This window comes from Hippoglossus hippoglossus, chromosome 19, assembly GCF_009819705.1.
Source record: "Hippoglossus hippoglossus isolate fHipHip1 chromosome 19, fHipHip1.pri, whole genome shotgun sequence".
In the NCBI taxonomy this organism is placed as follows: Eukaryota; Metazoa; Chordata; class Actinopteri; order Pleuronectiformes; family Pleuronectidae; genus Hippoglossus; species Hippoglossus hippoglossus.
Window position 1 is genome coordinate 2,407,443 of NC_047169.1, and position 23,868 is coordinate 2,431,310.

Genomic DNA, 23,868 nt, shown 5'->3' on the forward strand with positions numbered 1-23,868 from the left:
CTCGACTTTAAGGCCTCGTGGACGCATTTTGGGAACAGATATTTTCCCCTCCATTAAAAAAAGAACAAAGAAAATACGATCTCAGTCCACACTACATTTGTTTTGAAATATATCTTCGTCAAGAACACGAAAACTACGACAAACGCTCAAACAAGTGCTGGGCCAGTAGGTGGCGATAAAGTTTCTATCAACAATCCATCAAAGGCAAGAGAAAAGCACTCTGGTCCAGGTATGAATGTCGGTAGTGATGTGCAGTAATCCTAAATAAATGAAACTTTATAAATCTTTAATTAGACCCAGCGGTGCTCTTTCTGACCTGCACTGAACTCCAGATCATCTCCTGAACTTTTCCGGAGCGGCTGTACGTGAGAACACCGATGTTAGCTGCTGTGGACATTCTCCAGAGTTCATGTCTGATATCGGCTGTAGAGGAACCGGTATCTAGCCGCCATTGTTGTTGTGTCTGGTGAAACCTCGAACCTTCATTTCACAAAGCACCTCGTGCAAAGTTAGCTGACGTCATCGTTTCCCCAACACTCGGTTTTCCACTGCTACAGTGTAAAGAATCTCAGAGACAGAGTGAAAAGCCCTCACCTTGATCTCATAGATCTTGAGCTTCCTCTTGATGCTGGTGTTCTCCCGCTCCAGGCAGGCCAGCCTCGTCTTGATGTCCTGATAGGCCGTGATGAGGGCGAAGTGGGAGGCCGAGTAGACGTCTTCGGGGTGCAGGGGTGAGGAGCGCCACACCACGCTGCCGCAGCCATCCTCCTTCAGGCCCCCGGCGTCGCCGCCTCCCCCCAGCAGCTCCAGCTCCCCGCCGCCAAACAGAGACTGCATCACTCCGAGCCTCAACCTGAGGACACAGACGCAGACACAGATTTGCTTATTTATTATTAATCGCCAGATTGTTTCCATTCAATTACATGTACCCGCCAAAAATAGCCGTTTCAGACAGAGTCTTCCTGCAGCCGTCCTAAAAAACACCGAGCACGCAGCTCCTCGCCACCGGCTGCAGAGAACAAAGCCGTTTTGGACACAGAGCAGTCGGAGTGTTGGAACACACAACGTGAAATATTCAGAGGCAAAGTGGGAACAGAGACTCAGAGCAGGACGCTGTTACTCACTGTGAAGATTCAACATGACCCAGCAGCTCCTCACGTCTCAGACACAATCTTCCACTTAGTCACACGTTAGTTTCTCTCACTCACCTCTGGAAAATGTGCAATAACGTACACGACCCCACAGTTTACAGTCGTCACTACGCTCTCACTTTTATAGAATTGAATTTGCCTTTTTTTCTGATATTTAGCTCTTTTTACTTTGTTTTATTTAAATGAATTTTTGGCGCTAATGACACTGCTGAGCTGAGGAGGCTCTGTAGGAAAAACTGGGTTAGATTTGAGATCAGTCACACACACACTGTACTGCCATTCACCTCACACACACACACACACACAAAAAGTTTGGTGTCAGTTGTTAGCACATGACACACAAACACAGCAAGTTATCAGACGAGAGGAACAATCCCGCTTAACGTCTGCATCAGACTTTACTTTCACGACTCTTTCTGAGGGGCTGTTAACTTTTATCGTGGGAAATTTAATCAAACAACAGAGACGTTGATACAAAGTAGCAACGAATGCACAGAAAACATCCTCAGAAACACAAAATGACGACTACAGATGTGACGCAAAACCCACAACAAAGACACAAAACGACCACAACTTAGTTATAAAGGAGCAAAATCAACTACAAATGGAAAACAATTAGAAAGACATGGAAAATGACGACAAAGAGACGACAAAAGACACAAACCTACTGCAAACAGACAAGAAAGAACAGGTAGAGATAAATAATGTGCTTGTTTATTTCTAAATACTTATGAAGGAAAATCTCAACTGTGTAGACTCAAATAACATCAAAGACGTAAGATGGTGGCGCCCGGATCCAGGATATTATTTTGCTTTTGGACAACGAGAGGAAGTGGAGACATGTCCTCCACCTTTATTTTGCAGACATATAAAGCTTTAATTTCTCTCTGGCAGATATTCCCACAGCCTACGTGTGAAGCATCTGACTCCTTTTGTGTTTGTCTGAGTTCCTCTTTGAGCGCATGAGTAACATGCACTGATTCATTAACCGGACAGAAATTTACATCTGAGCCTGGTTCACGGCCGTGTCTCATTTCACAATACTTAAAAAAACATGAGCGTTGACAGCCCACGCTCCTCGACTGGCGTGATGAATGGGCCCGGGTGTAGCTGACCGGCCCGGCGGAACAGCCAACTGGCCTCGGCCTCCCTCCCCTGCCCCCAAACACTCCCGGCAGCGCTGTCAGACGTGATAAATGGCACCTGTGATGTCACGGCCCTCTTTTTCACGCCGCCGCGGACGAGACGTTCGCACTAAAGTCAAGCTCGCCGAGGAGAGTTTGATTTACGGGTGCGGAGAGAGTTACACAACAGCCAGAGTTGATGTGATGAATGCGGGAATGGATGCCTTCCTGACTCCCAGCGTTGCCTTGTGAGTCAGCGATTGCCTACTGAGCTATTTTCATCCGCTCCCTTCCTCCACGCTGCTATTTTCCTTGTGTTTCAAGAGAGAGGGGGAATAAAGCCTGAGCCAATCTACGGCGCTTTTTTCTTTCCTCGCTGACTCTAAGAGGATGATCCAAAAGCACTCCCACGAGCTCAGGCGTGCACGTTACCACCCGTGTGTGCACGCGCAGCCAAAAACACCACAGAGGAAGAGTCGCACAGGGAGAGAAAATGCATGTGTGATCGAGCAGAGCTGTGCCAGTCACCCGACGGCTGTTATTACCTTTCATTAAATAAACCATCTCTGCACAACCTGCACCCAACACACGTTAACCACTGAACCAATCAGCGCCGGAGTTAATGATCTCTTATTCCTCAGTGGATGCTAATGTTGTTCTACGTCTGCTGAATATTTAAGTAGGCAACACGAACACTTTAACGACTTTATAATGAGATAATATGTCAGAGTGTGTGTGTGTGTTTGCAGCTTGTGCCACTGACGCAAGAAACCAAAAGATAATCCGAGGCGGCCTCTTATCCCACAGGCCGTGAGGCTGTTAACCGGCTCCCAGCAGCAGTTTCATTCTGGTTCTGCTGCTGAACAATTTGCTTCTTTTACCTCCAACAAGGATGTTTTCGTTCAGTTTGTCTGTTTGTTGTTTTGCAGGATTACGCAAAAAACTACTCGACAGATTAACTCGAGACCCAGTGAAAGGATCAGGAGAGAACCCTTCAAAATGTTGGTGCAGATCCAGAAGTTACGTTTTACTTTCTCTGCAGCGTTTCCTGCAGCATTCAGTCAATCTATGGCGGTAGCGGGTGGGTGGGGGGGTTGTGCACGTGCAAGTGAAACAGACGAAAGAGTGAAAGACAAGTTCTGCTGAGAGAGAGAGAGAGAGAGAGAGAGAGAGAGAGAGAGAGAGAGAGAGAGAGAGAGAGCTGCACTGATGCCACTTGCAGGTACGAGCACATCTGCATCTGAAACCATGAGGCCTGACTGACTGTGTGGATGGTAAAAACTTTATGGACGCTGTAAGTAGCACTGAACACAACTCCACAATTCTCTTATGTTATTATGAGAAGTGTGGTGGGAGTAATAATGTGCCACAGTCTAGATAATTAATAGAAAACGCTGCTTTGACATGGTGAGATGTGCTGGTGAAATAATGAGTAAAGTTGTACATCACCCAAAAGTTTTGTAGCTGTATAAAATATTTAACGCACACGTGAAAGCACAACTGTTTACACGTGTACAACATATTTTATAAAGCTACAAAACTTTTACACGCACATGAAAGGGGATGTGCAACTCCAACATTATTCCACAAGCACAAAACAATTGTGACCCTGAATTGAATGTTGACGTATTTCTGCACTATTTCATATCTCTGCATTATTATTTAATCAAATCTCTCGTTGTCCTCTCGACATATCAGCTGCTCGATGCCTTTATTTCCCTCCGGATCATTAAAGTAGATCTTTTACTGTCTTATATTAGCAATGGCCATGTTTTATTTCCCGTGTATGAAAATGGTTATATTTGTCACATTGGAGGCCACAGTCGAACCGTTTGTATTATCTGTGTAGCAGGACCTGTTAGATGAGGACAAAGGCTGCAGTTGGGATGATGATTTAAAAACCCTGCGCTCAGTTAAGGCCTGTGTGTGTCTGTGTGTGTCTGTGTGTGTGTGTGTGTGTGTGTGTGTCCACTGAGCCAGTGCAGTTAATTATGCTCCACTTATCACGATTGGTCTTAAACTGACCTCCGAACAGAGAACTGAAGAGGAGCTGGAGTTGCAGCAGTGGGTTTGTGTCTCTGTTTGGACGCTCACTGTAACAGAAGATGTTATTAAGGTGTGAGCACGAAACCCGTGTTGTTCTGTATGTAGTCGCCTCATTTACATGAAACCCTATAGAAACCACCCGCCCACATTCAGGCTTTAGGACATAGAGCTAGAACCTGATAAAATAAGTGGATGTTATGATTCAATAGTCAATATCATGCTCTAACACTGTATGGATCCAGAAATATACACTCACTGGCCATGTGGGTTTAATGTATGGAGAATACCTCCAGCTCCAGTACGGACCAGCTCACGTGCTCCAGTGGAGATGCTGCAGATTCAGAAAACAGCACAGGGACACACCAACATCCATTTTGTCTACGCTCCTCTCATTGGAAGCAGAGGAATGAAGCATTTATCACACGCACACACTCTCACACAGCTTCCCTTCCTCTGCCTCATCCTGCCCCCCCCCCCCCCCCCCCCCTCCTTCCCATTCCCACACAGTCCACTCTATCTCCTGGACCTCTGGGCTCATTTGCGGCGGCTCTCCGGGCCCCGACGGGCTGCAGAGGTGACGGCAGACGCCTCGATCCCGACCTGCTCCCAGCGTCATTACGCCGATTACCACAGGAAGTCGTACATTACCTGCGGGCCCACATGGCATTCGCTGTTCCGCTGAGATTACCTCTCCCATTCTCTCCCTCCCTCCCCTCTCCCTTCCACCTCCCCAGAGATTAAAGCACCGCTCCTCTTCCTCTTCGTCACTGAAGAGGGGCCACGCACTGCTGCCGTCATCTGGCAGATCTGGAGCCATGAACTGGGCGACTTGTGCTCAGTACCTACGTGTGACGGCAGTTTTACATGGAGGTCTCGTGTTTAAATTAGCTCCAGGAAAAGTCGCAGCAGTGATCTGACGAGGTCGGACCTGCCTGATCAGGTCTGAATCAGACGCTGTCACAGGATTCAAGTGCAAGAGCATTTTAGGCCGAGTCCAAAGCCACGTTTGGACGTTTGACAGCAAGGATGTAGCGCCTGATGGAGATGGAGAAGGATTGTACTTAGTATTAGTAAGTACAATCCCTATCCCTTTAAAAGTCAAGTGTGCTTACACCTCGGCAGATTGCCAGTGTCCTGTCTGCGTGGACGGTAACAAAGCAGGACAAACAGCTGCCCACGGTTATACGGTAACCTGACACTGTGTGGGGCTGATGTGGGAGAAAGTGCAGCACGTAGCTGAACTGTGTGAACGTGTGTGAACGGTTCAAAGGGCAGAAGTAAGTGCTTTGATGGTCACTGAGAGTAGAAAAGTGCTAATAAATACAGAGCATTTACCATTTCACAGGTTTTCCACTGAGAAGGAGCAGAGACTGTGAGACGCTCAGGTTCTGACACGTATGTTCTCGTGCTCAGTTTAGAAGATCAAAGCTTTCACAGTCATACTAATGACATATATAGTATTTGAAATGTTCTTTTATTTAGGATGATGTCTATCGAAAATGTGTAAGCATTCGTTTCCCTACATTTTTAGCTGACATTAAAACAAATATTAATGAATATGATGTAGAAAAAAGGTTTTAAATTCAGCGAGTGAGGAAATAAGAATTTGATCTGAGTCATAACTTTAATATTTTGACATTTTGAGCCACGTTAGCAGCTGAGCTCCGTGGGTAGAGAAGCCACACGAGGATACATGACACCCGCTCAGCATCAGTATGTACGAGCCGTCATCTGGACCATTACAGACATTAGCATGGAGCTCAGGTGCAGCCTCTCGGAGCTCGAGCAGCAGATTCCCTCTTCTATCTCTCAGCTGATGACATTAATGAGAACGTTTATGAGACGATGAGAGGGAGCGAGTGTCCCTCATGCTGATCATAAATTAAACCGTGGTTACAACCGTTTCACTGCACTTTTCTCGTTGAGTCTCTTTTAATCACAGTGTTGTTTCCCCCTGTTTTATAAAGTAGAGACTCTGAATCAATACACCGTAATGTAATATTTGTATTGTTTTACAAACTTTCTATTTTATTCTCTTACCAATATTTTATTTTTCTATTTATTGTTATTGTCTTGAACTGTGCACTTTCTATATTTTAATTATTAACTGAACAAACAAACCTTTGATGACAGAATATTAATTATTGTGACTCAGATGAATTTACATTATGGAACATGCTTTCCATGCTTACTTCTTTACCTTTTGTTTATATCCTCACATTTTTAGCACTATATTAAAACTGAGGTTGTGCAATCTTACTTATATGCAGAGAGATTTTAAAGAGGAAGCTGTAAGTGGAGTATTCCAGCTGTTGTATGCCTTCAAAAGAAAACCGCCTCATCCATTTACCAACATCTGTAACTCAATCCCATCCCAGCGCTGGTGCTCTGTGTAAATACTGCGTTTCTTATTTGCTGGATCCTTTGAGGACTGAAGCAACAGCTGATTGTTCTCGGTGGGAAATCTGTGTCTGTCGGAGAACTAATCGTGGATCGCACTCGTAATCATGCAAATCTCCTCGTACTGATAAATCCTGTTCTCCATCTTGTCTCGTGGTTTCCTGTAAAGAAAATGAGACTCTTCTGTGTAAACACAAGCTTATTTTCTTCTCTATACGGCCTGTGTGTGCATTTATGTATTTATATACAGGGTATGTGTATCTCTGAGCCTCTGTTGTGTCCCAGGGCATAAATACATGAGAGCAGCAGAAATGATAGCAGCTGGGTCAAGGCAGGGTTTTGTGGTGATAAGAGAACCAGGATGAAAGAGGGAACCGGGGGATTGAGTCCCAGCAGAGCGGCATTTTAAAGCTGGATCTTGTCGGGAGATGCAACCACTTTGCTTTCTCCCTCCTGCTCTTGTTCCTCAGCCGCCCTCTCTGCACCTCAGTGACACCTTCTATCCTCCTCACGTCCTACAGCCACTTCTCAGCCCGTTTGAAATGCTGCTCCTTCATTCCTCCTCCGTGTGTAGAAGGGATGGACATGGAAATCTTTGGTGGGGTTATTGTTGTTCCGCCGTTATACCGGCAGCGGAGGTAATCTGAGGCTAAATCCATACTACTACTGGAGCCGTTAATGTGAAGACGTTTGTAAATGCTGTCGGTTGCATTTTACTCCGGAACGGGCAGAAAGAGATTTATTGATACAACTGTTAACCTGGAGGAGACGAGCTGTTATTCGAGCAATCTGTGTCCGCTCGTTTTCAGGCTCGTTACAGGGATTCAATCTGATGCTGTGGTGGATCGGGATCGTTTAACTTTCAAGACGTCGTTTTCAAACGAAACTGTAGAGGAGGTGGATGTAGCCACAGAGTCGACATCTGTGTAGAAGGAGAGAGGGGGGGACAGACGGCGCTGGTGCGTGCGTCACACCTCTCGAGTCTGCAACGCCTGATATGTAAAATCTGTCTGGAGGAGCAGACTCTGTGTATAAAGGGGTTTATTGTTTCCCTCCATCTTTATGTCTTCCCACCTCTCTCTCTCCTCAGCGTCGCCCTCTGACCCCCCACAGGCTGGACGTTTGGCACCTCTGACTCCGACAGTACGTCTGTGAGTGAACGGTTCAGAGAGGTGACGTCTGTGCCCTGCACTCGTCCGCCGAATGCTCCCATAATGCACTGCTCCACTCCACTGCACCTGTTTCCCCTGCTCGCGTCTCCTCTCACTGTGAACGAGGCCAGAGCTGCAGCGGCACACACACACACCGAGAAGCCATTAAAACGTTCAAACGCCGAGAGGTGGGGCTCGATTGTGTGTGTGTGTGTCTGTGATTGAGTGTGTCTGTGCTTGTGTTCCAAGTGTGTGTGGATGCGGACTTGTGAGCACGTGCACATCACCGTGGCTGAGTGTGGTAACGTGTCGGGGAACTGGTGTGTGTGTGTGTGTGTGTGTGTGTGTGTGTGTGTGTGTGTGTGTGTGTGTGTGTGTGTGTGTGTGTGTCTGTGTGTGTGTGTGTGTGTGTGTACAGGCAGGTAGTAAGTATTGATGCACTCCGTATCAACGCTGTGCTCTGACCTCATCTCAAAGGTCAACCTGGTATTCACTGAATAATAAAAACAACGAATCGTAAACCACGATATTAAACAAATTGCACAAGAAATAACATTTGTGCGCCAATGTCTCGACAACTAGTTGTGTAGCACAGAAATACACAATAGTAGGTCAGTGTTCCAATGTCCTTCACGTTTCTGGAACCTTTTTAAATTCCACTTCCAGCACTGACCGGCTCTCGTTCACTGAATAAATTATTTCACAGCAGCGAATAATAAACCATTATAAACTATAATGGTTAAACTATTAAAATTCAAATAGAATGAATCAGATCACATCGCATTAAATCACACTTTAGTTTTAATTACAGGATAATGTAGTAAAATGATAAAACGCACTCAATAGGCAACAGTGTTATTTTCTTTTATCACCTAAAGTCTGATCAGCTCCGTGTAATAAAGATGTTTGTTGCCGTGTCGGCTTCTAGAAACATATGTGTACTGAATACACACACACAACGCAGCACCAGGCCCACGCCACAATACACACACCCACACACACACAGACACACACAGACACACACATTTACGACACAAAGAACTTATACATGGAGAAAAACACCACCTCTAACAAATGCCTTGCTGTGCCACGCCATGCCGCGCCGTGATTCATCACTCGGGGAATCAGCTGTGTAGGCAGTCGGGCAGAGTGTGTGTGTGTGTGTGTGTGTTTGCGTATTTGTGTGTGTGTGTGTGTGTCTGTGTGTGTGAGGCAGCTGCCATTCGGGAGATTGATGGCAGGGGCAGTATTGAGACAATGAGCTGTGCTGCTGTATTTTTCTTCCTCCACTTTCAGTTTGCTGTCTCCTCCTTTCCCTCATCTTTCTTTCCTCCGGAGCCGAAGCAAACTGTCAATTCCTTCCTCCGCCTTTTTTCTTTCTCCCCCCCCCCATTCACTTCCTCTCTTGCTCTTTCCCTGTCATCCATCCATCTTGGTACTCGGCTGCAAAAGTTCATCAGCGCCGCTCTGACTGCAGAGACGTCTGTCAGGACTTTGAATGAGAACTTTCCCCACAAAAGACATTAATCTCCTCATTATTGCTCCAACCAATCGAACACTTGGATTCCCTCGCTCAGCTGCGGCTCAAATACCGGAGAGGAAAAAAGATAAAGAGGACGAGATAAGAATGACTTTTTTTTGGGGCTCTGGTTGCAATTAAAGCCCACCCTGCTTTCCCCATCTTCTCTCAGCCTTAATAATAATCATCCACCGCCACACACATGGCGCCTACATGCAACACGCGCTGACGTGGTGAGCTGGATGAGTCATGAGCTCTCGTGTGTTTCCCGGTGAAATAAAGCTTGTAATTTGGTCGCAGCTGTTTCAAAGCACAATAAGAGTGCGATGCTTTCTCTCAATGCACAGTTGGCAAGGCAGCAGGGTGGAGTGGAACCCGGCGGCTCAGGGGCCGTGTGACGCACACTGTGCCGGAGAGAGAGAGAGCGGCGCAGTTAGCCTCAGATATTCAAGACGGCACGGATCAATACTTTGGTAATAACAGCGGCTGAGATGGGAAACATGTCGCTCACAGAGAGTAATCACTCCACTCCTGTTCTGCTGACCCCGGGTGGCTGCGGAGGGCTGTTCATGCAGCTTCGCATTTTCACTTCAAACTGAAAAGATTTATCGTTTCACCTTGAGCACGCTTTAAATTCCAGGCTGCACAGAATGTTGGCGCTACACATTTTAATCTGTTTCTCAAATCTTTTTAAAAAACAAAGACGAGATTGTGCTGCAAAGATTTGTCACCTAAAGGAGACACGAGGCTTTTTGCTCCGGTGTGTTACGAAGGTTATTTCGTGTTTATTCAAGGTTCCACGTTTGCATAATGCACGGCGAGCCGGCCAATCAGAGCGGACTGGACTTAAAGAGACAGAACGGGTGTTTGAGACAGAGGCTGAAAAGAGGAGCTGCAGCATTTTTGTTTTGTTTCAGAACAGGTTCATTCATCAACGATCTGTAATTATTCTACGCAGCTCAGTCGGCTTCTAGTGTGGTGCTTTTGTTGATGCTGCAGTTGTCGAGGATCCGGTGGCGAGGAAGACGTTGTGATGCAAATCGACATGAATACGACTTCACAGCCTTGAAGTGGAGCAGTATCAGTGAGACGCACACACACAGACACACACAGACACAGACACACCTCACGGTAAATTCATACATTAACGCCAGAGACCTTGACAGCTGGAGCAGCTCAAATCATTCCAGTGCCAGTGGCCCTGACTCGTACTTGGCTCTCACTTTTGTCTTGTTCCCCCGGCGTCTAAAGGCTCGTGTGCCTCACCGAACATCACCTCTTCCTCCCGTGTGTCTGTTCTGCTGTCAGTTACTGACGAGAGGACCGACGCAGAGTCAGACACACAGGGGTTGGCACACGCTCGCGTACGAATGTGTTAAAAATGAAATGTGATCGTGCACCTACTAGAAACAGCAGAGTTACACTCAGACATCAAACTGAAACACATTTAAATGTGTGTTTACGTATTTTTAGATTTCAATTTCAGCCTAATTCAAGTCAAATTAACTGCTCTTTAAATCCGACGCACGACAGAAGCTCACGTAAGCGACATGCCCACACACATGCATCATGAAATGCAAAGGATGAAATGTCTTTCTGCAGATGAAGAGCTGGGATCATTTTATATAAGAAACTCTTTATTCCACATCTAGAAATTGTAAATAATTCAAATCCAATCATGTCTAATAGAAATTCCCCCAAACGGATGAAGCGGCCGAGTTTAATTCCAAGTCTGACCTCCATTATTTTGAGGAACAAAGATCTATGAGAACCTGCTAAAGACAGAAAATGTAACCGAGTGTTTAATTGGCTCCCAGTGCTGATATGACAATCTGCGGCTGCTGATGAATTATTAGTGCATGATGCTGCTGCTGCTGCTCGTTGGACGAGTCCAGAGACAAGATGAAGTGTGGGGGGGGGGGGGGGGGGGGGGGGAGAAAAGAGAGCACTGGCTTGGATCTGAAGGAATATATGATAAACATGAGCAGTGCATGATGGGAGCGGCGTTCTCCTGGTGTGTGCACGTGTGTGACATCATCGATGCACCATGGAAAGACTTCGTTCGGTTGTCATCAACAACACAATACAGAGGAGGTGTGTGTGTGTGTGTGTGTGTCTGTCTCAGTGCTTGATGAAGCAGGTATTCATGCACCAACAGACACACACACACACACACACACTTTTTTTTTGCTCAAAACAGGCACACGCAGCCGGAGAGTGACAGACAGGGAGGGAAATCATGAGAGGAAAGAGAAGGATGACAGAAGGGGGAAATGTTCCGTAACCAAGTGACCTGGGGGAGTTGGGGGATGTGCAACACCATGAAGCAGACGACTCCAGGAGATCAGAGCTCAGCCGACGGGACGAAGGGAGACAGAACAGGGAGAGACGAGAAGAATAAGGAAGAGGAGGAGAAGCCAGGCTGAAAGGAGGATGAGGAGGTTGAAGGAACAGGTGCACGGGGCCGCTTTCAAAAATCACAAATTACTACACACGGCCTTAACAACACACTCGTCAGGGCATTGAACCTCCTGCGTTCCGGTTCACGTGTCTGTGCACACTTCATGCGTAGTACAGATCATTATCTGGAGAAACAACATCCATCCACACACTCTCACCAGCCTCCAGATTCTGCTTTTGTCTGAACAAAGTAAAAGCTTCTGCACACACACACACACACACACAGACACACACTAACGCCTCTCCGTCTTTTAACGTCTGGCTGCACATTAAAGATAAAGTGTCGAGAAAGGATCTTTGACGGCAGCATTAACCACACGATGAAACGAAGGTGAAGAGCAGGAACTGGTTCTATTTTTAAATGTGAACTGTGAACTCGGTTTGATTTAGTCACTAAGGAGAACATGTTGTGTGTGTGTGTGTGTATTGTGTTGAATTATCGATACGCTCGTATTGATTTGCATCAGGAACCATGAATCTGGTTGCTTTGTGTTCAGCAGATCTGCAGATTGTGTCTCAGTAACACGGGCAGCTGCCCACGCAAGCAGGCAACTGCACTGAGGAGGCTCTCCTGCAGGAACGCAGCGTGCACAGGAACCTGAATCCAAGAAAACTGGGTTGAACAGACCTGAATTTCCTCTGCGACTGATTCAAAGACATTTTCACGACATTATCGTTGCTGTTAGTTCAGCGTTTAACCTTCTACCTGATCAATTCCTTTCAAATACACCCTGTACAAGCGAAATATTTCATTTTACTTTATTCATTGTTTACAGGGCTGATGAAAATTCATAACCATCACTGTGAATGTGCCACTGTTAGCTCAGAGGCTAATTCTTTAACTGCTAGATTTAAAATGAGCCATTAACATAACGACAACGAGGACGACACGTAAAAACATCACTCGCGATTCCCACAATATCAAGTATTTACCTCCAGTGTTGTTGTCGCCCCGAAGCCAGGACGACATCAGCTACGTCCATTTATAAGTTAGCTTGATGAAATAATAAAGACCCTTTTAACGTATAAGCAGTCTACGTTGTGCATGTGTGATTTAAAAGGTTCAGTTAAAACCTTTACTCCACAGTATCGGCTGAACTGAAAGCTGAGTCAGCAACTTAGCTTAGCGCTTTATTCAGCCAAAATATTTGTATTTTATTATTAGTCAAGTTTTCTACGTACTAAAAGAGATTCGTCAGTTTCGGACGATGTAACCGTCGCCACCCACGTGCTTCCGTGCATCTTTTACGTAACATAAACATCTATTCTCACTCTGACATTTTATTTAGGGGGATGAAAAAGAAAAGTTCCCAAAGAAATGTGAGGAGCAACTGACTCGGACGTTCTCACATCCAGAAAATTGAAGGAAAATGTCCGGACGTCAGTGCAGGTCTGAAAAGCAGTTTATCAAAAAACCAAGAGGTTGTAAAGACAGAGCAGCAGAGTCTCCACGGACCAAGTGTGAAATCCACCTTCTTCCTCTTTGCAAATGGACACCTGGTGTGTTTCCGTCAGTGTTGCTGCACGTCACTCTCCCTAATGCTTCAGCTTCGTACTTATTGGAAATCTATGCGCTGTGTCTGAGCGCCGCCGGCAACACAAAGATTATCTCACAGATGAAAGGATTCTTTGTGTACTCGGACTCGAACTGACGGCAGTTTGTTGGTTTACGTGTGCCTCCCGACAGAAGCAAGGCCTCGGATGTGACGGCGTCCGCTCTCCTCCTTTTCCCCCCCGCGTGTGTTTCATGTGCTACGAGCTTTAGGAATAAATGTCACTGTAGCAGTAACGGTTTCTGCGACGTCAACAGTAAGATTCTCTCTCCCGAAGCACGTGGGGCGTTCTCGGAGTGTGAGCGGTTATTTTTAGGTGCACCACAGGGAGCTGAGGCCGTCCAGCAACGGGTGGCGAGCAAGTGGGTAACCTGGTTTTCTCAAAGAGAACAACGAGAATCCCAAGTGAGCACGGAGACTCACGAGGTCTTTTCTGGTTTGTACGATAACTGTCTCTTTCTGTCACACAGTACTTGATGCTGCTCACACACACACACACACACACACACACACAGGTAGACGTTGCATGGTCGGCCTCAGCGGTCGGTGCGGTGTCTTGACTGGGCAGCGAGAGTGCGTGGTCACATTTCACCGCGGTTACGTCACATGGCTTCAGTCTCCAAAGCAACCAGGCTCCCTCTCACAACAAAAGCAACACAACTGCGACCCTTTAATGTCGCCGCTCCACTTGACACGCGGCGTTCAGGGTTCCACATCACACAACGGCCGCACTTCACATCATTATAGAATGATGGCTGCGTGCTGAGGAGACGCGGCGGCGAGCGGTGCAGTCGGAGCGGTTGCTTCTAAGAACAATGAAAACAGCCGGGACAAGTGGGAGGGAGGTGCGAGGTTCTTCTGGAGAGCAGCAGAGAGGAGAGGGAGTTCGGAGAGAGGTGAGGATTTCTACCCGGAAAGAACATCGGTGAACAAGTGAATCATCCAGAGACAGAACTCCGACAGGGAGGAGAGGCTCGGAGCGGCCGGGCCAGAAGCAGAGAGAATCTGTGGTCAGGGCCTCGGCTCAGAGATATGACACTGCAGTTATATGAAAAATATAAATCTAATAGAGAGGAGGTTGAGGAAGAGGAAGAGGGTGATTGGTGAAGAGACTGAGTGTTGGAACAAAATGCAGCTGTTTATCAGCGTTTGTCCACATTTTCTTCTTCCTGTGTTTTCAGCCCTGATGGTTTGTAAGTTTGCTTGTTTGTTTTTTTTGTGAGCAGGATTAGACAAAAAAACCCTGAACAGATTTCCATGAAACTTGGTGGAAGGATGTGTTGTGGATCAGGGACGATTACACACAACGTTCCTCACAAATTAACTTTAGTGGCACGATGTTATCTTCCAGTCTCCTTGAATCCAGCTTCACCAAAATACTCACACTCATATATCAGTCCGCAAAATGAAGATCCATTAATTATTCCTTTGGACATTGGTTCAAATATTCAATAAAAAAATCTCCCAATAATATGAAATTTCTGAATCCGTCCTTTTTTTAGATCCATGCCAACATTGAATGGGTTCTTTCTTGGCTCATGTCCCAAACTTCCACCAAGTTTTGTTTCCGTTCTGTCGTTTCTGATTAATCCTGCTGACAAACAAACCATCAAACACTGGGAAAAATCATATAAACTCCCAGTTTAGATTGAGATTCCCCTTTAACTTCCCTTTTCCCCTAAAAACATAAAAAAAACATTTAAACCCGAGCTCTGGATTCACTGTGATGGCAGCATCATTAGGAGTGTGTGTGTGTGTGTGTGTGTGTGTGTGTGTGTGTGTGTGTGTGTGTGTGTGTGTGTGTGTGTGTGTGTGTGTGTGTCAGCTCCTGCCTCCAGGCTCGTCCACCTGGTTATTTCCTGGAGCTAATGGACGAAGCTTTGTCTCCTGAAATTATCGGAGCTTTGATTTGGCACAGAATCGTCCTGCAGGTGTAACCAGTCATGCAACATTTTGCAGCGTGCCATTAACCTGATTAGTGAAATCTGGTTCATGCCGGCTGGACATTAAGTCCAGGCTCAGGGCAGCTGTCTGTCCATCCGTCTGTCTGTCTGTCTGTCTGTCTGTCTGTCCGTCCGTCCGTCCGTCCGTCCGTCCGTCTGTCTGTCCGTCTGTCTGTCTGTCTGTCCGTCTGTCTGTCTGTCCGTCCGTCTGTCTGTCTGTCTGTCTGTCTGTCCGTCCGTCCGTCCGTCCGTCTGTCTGTCTGTCCGTCTGTCTGTCTGTCTGTCTGTCACACACTGGACACTTTTCCTCTTTTACTCTAATTATAATAAAAGCAGCTTGACGCTCTGGAACCTTCCACGTTTTATCGACACACTTCAGAACGAGCCTCTCTTCTCTGCCTCTGTGAAGCCGGAGGACATATCACGGTTAAGTGGATTTCGGTGTTCGCTGTATTCAAAATAATTATCACCGGTCTTAGTCACCAGTCGTGACTCGTTAGCATCTTACGGAAACGGTCGTTATCTCCTGTTTTCACACAGAACCATGATTGTTGTGTATTTGTGTGTGTGTGTGTGTGTGTGTGTGTGTGTATTGCGGTGCGTGTTGTATGATGCAGTGGCCTGGAGCCCGGGACAAGTTTCCCCTATGGGACGATAAAGTAAAAACTTCCCTTACCTTTGCAAAAGTCTAATTCTGCAGAAACCGGCTGCGTGGACTTAATGAAACAAAAACACCTGACACAGTCGAGTGTTGCCGAGGTTTCACTTATTCAAGAGCCGGGTTCTAAATGGAGAGATGTGATGCACAATACATCTGAGGGACGGGAGCATGGCACCGCATCATTCCCACTCCCCCCCCCCCCCCCCCCCCCCCCCCCCCCCCCCCCCCCCCCCCCTTCACCCCCTGCGACCCTTAAAAGCCGCCTATGAATATTCCATCAGCCCGCAGAGCCGCCACTCTCCCTGTTCATTTAGTGATTCAGTCTGTAAGTAGCTTACGTAAAACGTCCAAATGTATGTGAACATAATCGTAAGTGTGCAGATTCACAGCCGAGCCGGAGGCGGGAAACATAGGAAATGAGGATGGAAATGTGGCAAAGACATTGGAGGGAAATGGAAAAAAGCTCTTGCATAGATTAGATGTGTGTGAATGATGCCGGCGCTGTTTCCAGGCAGGACACGTCCTCGGTGTGTGTCTGGTGCCACGTGCGCTGCCCACCGGGGATGATACTGCAGAGTGAGATGAATGACCTCATGCTCGACGGGAAACTGCGCCATCATCAGGCTGCAGGTCGTTAATGCACCGGGGAAGGCATTAGCGTCGTGAACGTCAAACTTTATCTGCTCCGAGTCGGTAGAAACTCAAACTGTGTTTGAATCATAGTCTGGAAATAAAGATGGACGACATGACAGCTCCCCAAAAGTGAAGCCAGAGTGTATCAAGCTCCCCCTGGTGGCTGTTAGCAGATGTGACATGGACCAAACTAAAAAGTACATGTCAAATACAATAACTGCAATTTTAGGTAGTTCTCATCACACCGATATTAGTTTGTTCTCATGTTTCTGATTCACTTCAGATTACGTCAAAAGCGCTGAAGGAGTTCGACATGTTTCTCATCTTACTTTAGTGTCTTAATTAATCTTAACATCTGCAGAATTGGATGTTTTAATAACTTTAAAGCTACTTAGAGTTGCACAAATCAATCAAATCAATAAGGGATAAAAAATGTGATGTGAAAGGGGGAAATTCTACAAAGTCCACAGCAATTATATCTTTGATTTGATTGAACTGACACGACAGAGAAGGTTGAGTTTCTTCATTCTCTCCCCATCAGGCCTCTGAACTCTCACATTTAGATCAATTAATGACTTTGACCAAACACTTAATTCAATACAGATTGATCAGAGGTTATTCATTAAAGCTAAACCCTTGTGCGACAGGTGAGAACCATTAACACCATCATTCCCCGAACATCTGATCAAAGTCCAGTCCTCAGCGTGTTTTATAAAAGGAAGCAAAGCTCACGGTAGATTTTTTTTCTTCAAATGCAGTTTTATAAGAGCTGAGAAAGCCAAGGCCATCGTTTCAAAACAAAAAGATCCTTGCGTCATCTTTTTCACCGTTTTCTCAAAGCGAGTGACGAAGCTGAGAGGCCGGAATTCGGTTCCACTCGCTCTTTTGTCGACTGACTTAAATCATCCGAGGGTTTTAAAATGTATTCGCTGTTTTACTCTGTGAGAAGAACTAGTTCACTAACGAAGAGGGAGACGATTACATGTATTAATAAGGGGGAACAGTGAGTTCTGCTTGGTGCTGTTACCCTCAGGGTGTTTGACGGGGGGGGGGGGGGGGGGGGGGGGGGGGGGGGGGGGGGGGGGGGGGGTGTTCAGGGACGACTCAGAGAGCACGTCCAGGTCGTTCAGGTCCGTTTGCCCCAAAACGCCACAAACAACCTGTGTTTGCATTGAATTACGATGTTTACATAGACACCACGAGCTGCTAATAGAATATTCCATTCATATTCCCACTCACACGTTAAAGAGACAGATTTTGTCTCGTGTCCTCACATCTCCTACGACGTTATTCCGCCAGCTGTTAGATAAAAAGTAAAAGTTGGAAAAGTCCAAGGAAAATCTGCCTTTACTCATTTAATCACATATAAGAAGGTTAAAAGGGAAAATTTGAGATTTGGATTGAATGTGAATTGAGCTTTCATCATCAGCACATATTTACATCCTTCAAAAAACTTTGCAACACTGAGGCAACGATTCTCAAAAGCTTCCTTTTTCACGAGTTGAAATATTTTCTTGTCCTTTTGAATGATATAATAATTTGATCTAAAATGAGACCCTGAGCAGCTGCAGTGTGATTCTCTTCTCGGTGACGTGTTTGTGAGTCTCCAGGTTAAGTCACATTTTCCAGAACACCGAACAAGTCGTGCGAACGGCGACGGTTTCAGCTGCTGCAGGTGAATTCGTTCAGCGGAGAGAAAAAACACTTCCTCTGTTCAGTCGCCGATGTTCCCTCGTCTGATTGCGTCAGTAACACACCCACGGACGCACACACATAAACAGACACATACACACCCTCCGTCAACACACTGAGGGAGAAACGCAGAAGCAAACACTCCTCAAGGTCAGCTGGCACAATGCAGATGCAAAAAACACTCCAGAAATAAAATGAACCCTTGAAGGCCGTGTCTCACGTTGTCCTGTAAAGTGTCCTCGTGCGATGAGACACGACAAAACTCAAAGTGCACTCAGTCGACCACAAACATCCAGCGAGGCCCAGCAGTCCCCTTGAATTCAATCAAGCTGCACCAATCTCATAGATTTCAGTCCTTTCAATTAAGGCCCATGAATCCCAATCTTAAAAATGTAAGGTTGTGGTGAACATTTCCATGGTAACAGTGAGCTCAGCTGTCACTTGTACCCCTGAGGATTGTGGGTAGGGTTCTACTTCTCCTGGCCATCGCAAACAAAACACATGTTTCTGAAAAACACAGTTGATATCATACGGAATTGTGGCTTCTACCTCGGATGGTTAAAACATTATGGCTGATAATGAAAATCTCTATCTTAAGACAAAACCATAGATGTAACATGTTCTCGGTAGAAATCTAATTTCAAAGCAAAATCATTTCATTTCCTGGTGAGAGTGAACCCTCGGCTCTTCCCGGTGCATCGTGTTTAGAGACAAACAGCTTCAGCAGCGTTCATCAGCACATAACAAAGCACATTACACAACAGCTTCCAGCACAGAGGAGCTCGCTGCCATCCCATTATGAAAAAACCAAAACAAACATGATTAACAGGGGCAGAAAAACAGCAAAACAAGCCCAGACCCCACGAGAGCCGGCAGAGCAGCGGTGACTGTACGGCTGGTGATTATCAGGTAGACTCCAGCCATGATTCACTTCCCTAAATTAGCACCGGCGGACAGCACCCACAGGGAACGCACGAGAAGGGTGGGCTGAGCACTTCTAATGAAGAGGTGGGGGTCAACGCGCGAGGACGCCAAGTACAGGGAGTTTTTTTTATGTAACCTGCTGATTCCACATGTAGGCGGAGGCTCTGACTGGCAGAGTTGTGGCACGGAGCTAATTATCAGGCTTTTCTGAGTGTGGGAAATAACGACGTGGATCAGAGATGTGAACAGCGTGAGTCACTTTTTAGGTTTTAGCTGCTTTTTAGACTCAAAGTTATCAGCGCTTCACACTTGACTCTGATTCCAGTGAGGACTCCAGCAGCGAGTCACGGTCGGCTCCTCATCCACAGAACCCGGCTCCCTCAGATCCTCGCTTCGTACAGGAACTACAATCTGACACCTGTGTGTCTTCAGTGCAGCTACATCCACATCGAGTTCCCTCAGAGACGAGCAGCTTCCTTCGTGTTCCCCTTTGTGTTCATATGAAGTGGGAACAGCCTCATTATCACCCTGAATCAGACTCTTTATGTCCCCACACCTCAAAACATCCAGCAGACATTCAGCGCTGCTACGTCCACGTGCACGTCTTTCTATTGTGAGTAAAAAGGGCAGGTGGCGTCTTGCATTGTGCGCGGCCTGATGTGCAGAGTTTGTATTTACAAGCCTCCACGAGATGTTCCCACAGCCGATGAGCACCTTACATTAGACTGTTTGTGTCATTAGCCGAGGTCACACGGTCCTGGAGGGTGTACAAACTGAAATAACTTCACAAATGTGGGAAGCGGTGACATTGCTCATCTCAAAACATCCAGCTCCACGTGCACGTTTTTTTCTATTGTGAGTGAAAAGGGCGAGCAGCGTCTTCCAGTTTTCACTTTTATGTACAAGCCTGAAATGTTGCACAAAATGCTCCGACAGCCGGTGAGCCTCCTCCCTCAGACTCTTTAAGTTAAACAGGAGCAGGGGGATGTACTCTCTGAAAACACTGTGACACTGCTCATCCCTACATCTCTAAACATTCAGCGCTTTGTCAGACATGTTTTTCAGACGTGAGAGACAAGAGCAGGCGGCGTCTTTACATTTTTCACTGCCTGATGTGCACAGTTTGTATTTACGAGCCGGAAATGTTCCACAAAATGCTCCGACAGCAGATGAGCTCCCTGAATCAGACTGTGGATGTTTTTCAAACCAGGGAAACATGATCCTGGAGAACGTGCACAGTGGAATCACATCGCTCGTCCCTACATCTCACAGCATCCAGCAGGTATTCAGCGCTGCCACATCCACTTGCATGTTTTTCTATTGTGAGTGAAAAGGGCAGCAGCGTCTTCCCTCTGTCACAGCGACTCTCTTTCTGCACATGCACGCCTTTCCCCTGCATAAATATCATTTTTGCACAAAAATCCAGTTTAGTTTTTGAGAAGGAACAACGTAAAATTCATAAATATTCTTAGGAGGTATGTTGCTGCGCAGAAAAGTGTGTCTGTATGTGGATGTTAACGCTGCTGGTGGCTGCTACATAACCTCACATTCAATAGGCGACAGTGCCAGTTCAGCTCAGTCGTCCTGGTGAAACGCTGAGCGGAGGTTTTTCTCCCTCCTGGAACTCAACTCGGACACTAAGGTGCAGAGATGTGAAAACAGGCCCCAGAGCAGCTGCCCGACAGATGCAGGCGACCCCTCCGTCAGCAGAGGGCTGAAGTTGGAGGCTGCCTGCGGCCACAGCATCCCTGCGTGGTGCTGATGCTGAGCACACGCACGCGTCTCCTTTAAGGAGATGGAGCCTCTACATGCATCAGCTGTGTCCCTGCTCAGAAAATGTGATGAATAAACACAGCGGACGATGATGTTTTTTTTGGGGGCTTTAGAATCTCGCCTCCCCGGTGTTCTGTGTCGGTCCGGACGGAGGCTGCGGTGATTAAAAACATGGCTGTGATGCCGCTGCGCCGCTATACGCGTCCACTTTGCTCCGTGCGCACCTCCAGCATCGTGCACATCGGCGGCTTGTATAAAAGGAGATAAACTCACGCGCTCCCGTCGATCGATCCGTGGGTGCCATGGCCTGGGAGGAGGGTGGTGGGAGGCGGGGGCAGAGCACCCCCTCCGAAAAACAGAAAGCGCCCCTCTGTCCCTCGGTGCGTCCCGGGGAGAAGCTGCTGCTGCTGCCGGTGCTGCTCCTCCTGCTCCTGCTGCTCCTGCTGCTGCCTGGCTCCCGGGCTCCTGTGGCAGCGCCGCCTGTAGCTGCTCCTGTGCAGGACTGAGGCTCGCAGCGCGCACCGTGGAGCTCCAGCAGTGTGGGATGATGATGTCGCGGGAATAGGAGCGTCAGGCTCTCCTCTTAACGAGAACATCCATGTCTCCTCTGCCCTGAGTCACGCTGCTTCTCGGAGGCTCAACTTGGAGAGTGGAGCTGTGATGTTCTCATTCCAGGATGTTTGGCACAGTGCGTCCCTCGCAGCTCCAGACCACCAGGGACTGAGGAGCATTTGTTTTACAGCTCAGGCATCCGAACAACACGGGGACATTTAAAGCCACAAGGATTCCTCCTCTAGGTGCGAACTCTTCACACCTTGTGTTTCCCAGACTGAGGAGAAATGTGAGCATGTGGCACAGAAGTGACAAACTGAGAAGAAAGAGTCAGGGACCACAAACACAACATGAACCCTGCAGGTCAACATGTCCCTGCCCTCTGCTCCACTTCACAACTCCACATGATAATCTTTGTTTTTAATAGATTCCTCATTATTAAATACCAAATAAAAGCTTTGGGCAGAATTGTCGTAGATGTGCACAAATCATTGTTGTGAGACAATAACACTAAAGTTGAGGAATGCACATATCTACATCCTTAAGTGGAATCAATCTCCAAACTGTGTAAATGGGCATTTAGATGATTTATGTAATTAACTGGGCTCTATATAAATCTCTTTAGTGTGAATTTGTGTGTTTTTCTACAACAGTTTCTATTTATATGGCAGCTTTACAAGTCCAAAATAAGTATTCTGAGTATTATAAAGTAGCCCTGCTGGTAGGAAACACAGACTTTACTGACACCAGGAACAGAAACTTCATATACCAGCCTCCCTCCAGGCCGAGGTAAAGTTTCCTGTGTAGCAGATGTAAGTGATGGAGTCGTGATGGATCAGGAGCCTCCGGGTCTCCTTCATCTCTTTCACATTAACTGTGAAATGGTTCTGATCGCACCGTTTCACAACTCTGCCCATAAACTAATAGGCTGCTGTTCTCGTGCAATACGCCCAAGATACCTGCGTCATCCGAGAGTTTGATGACACAATTCTCAGGGTTCCAGGAGAGGAGAGGAGAGGAGAGGAGAGGAGAGGGAGAAGGAGAGGAAGAAGGAGGAGAGGAGAGGAGAGGAGAGGAGAGGAGAGGAGAGGAGAGGAGGAGGAAGGAGGAGATGAGAGGGAGAAGGAGAGGAAGAAGGAGGAGAGGAGAGGAAAGGAAGAAGAAGGAGGAGATGAGAGGGAGAAGGAGAGGAAGAAGGAGGAGAGGAGAGGAAAGGAAGAAGAAGGAGGAGATGAGAGGGAGAAGGAGAGGAAGAAGGAGGAGAGGAGAGGAAAGGAAGAAGAAGGAGGAGAGGAGAGGAGAGGAGAGGAGAGGAGAGGAGAGGAGAGGAGAGGAGAGGAGAGGAGAGGAATGAGACTAAAGTGCAGTTATGAATATATTTTAGAAATAAAAGTCGTAAAATATCTGTGACACATTACTGCACAATACTATATAATATATATACTATAATACATGATATTATTCTCTTCACTTTCCATTATATCTACCTCATATGTTATTATTACTGCAAACTGTAGTGTGTAAATTACTGAACATATATTATACATAACTTTGTAGTATACGTTAGGATATTGTGTATTATTGTACTTGTTATTCATACCGATGCATTTATACACAGAGCTGCAGTATTGGACTGTTTTCCTCTAAACACAATTATCATCTCATATTCATCTCACTGAGGGTCAGATAAAACTCCTAAAACAGATTTATAAAAATAGACTTTCATGATATATTTGATGAGATATGTCCTGGCAGAGCATCAAGCCCTGGATTTACTTCATACGTCTGAGAATGTGGCTTCTACACAGATTTGAGTCTCAAACAGAAACCGAAAAACTCAAATTCTAGGTCGACTTTGAACGAAAGCTGTTTTCTGACGACAGGGATCATATAATAAATCTCATTCAGTGGCAGAGCGCACAACCATCACCCCCCCCCCCTCTCCCCGGGTGCGTTCTTCATCAAACAACTAACAGACCTGTGGGTGGTCCTTATGTAACACATCCTACATATAAACAGGCCTTTTTCTAGTTAGTCTTGAATCGAAGTCACTGATTCATTCATGTTCTCCTCGGCTGTTTATCCGTTCTTGTTCTGAAACCAGTCCAGCAAACAGTGGGCAGATGAAACAGAAGCAGCTTCGTGTCACCGAGCCTTCAGGCAACAGATGACGTCTGTGAGAGCGGCAGCCTATAAACGACCAACTATTATTAACATCAGGAAAAAGAAGAAGAACTCCACGTGTACTGTCCTTCTCAAAACTCCTTCAGCGGTTATGAGTCGTTC

The 23,868-nt window shown here is 46.6% G+C and overlaps 1 protein-coding gene across 1 annotated transcript in view; it reads right to left on the reverse strand.

The window, feature by feature from the left end:
• Positions 1–21,492, reverse strand: part of tbkbp1 (TBK1 binding protein 1) — a 39,726-nt gene extending 18,234 nt beyond the window's left edge. The window contains exons 1-2 of the mRNA XM_034569661.1: positions 21,304–21,492; positions 595–853 (exon numbers count right to left, since the gene is read on the reverse strand). Coding sequence (XP_034425552.1) covers positions 595–837 — 243 coding nt within the window. The 5' untranslated portion in view covers positions 838–853; positions 21,304–21,492. The remainder of the gene's footprint in view (positions 1–594; positions 854–21,303) is intronic.
• Positions 21,493–23,868: the final 2,376 nt, after the last annotated feature.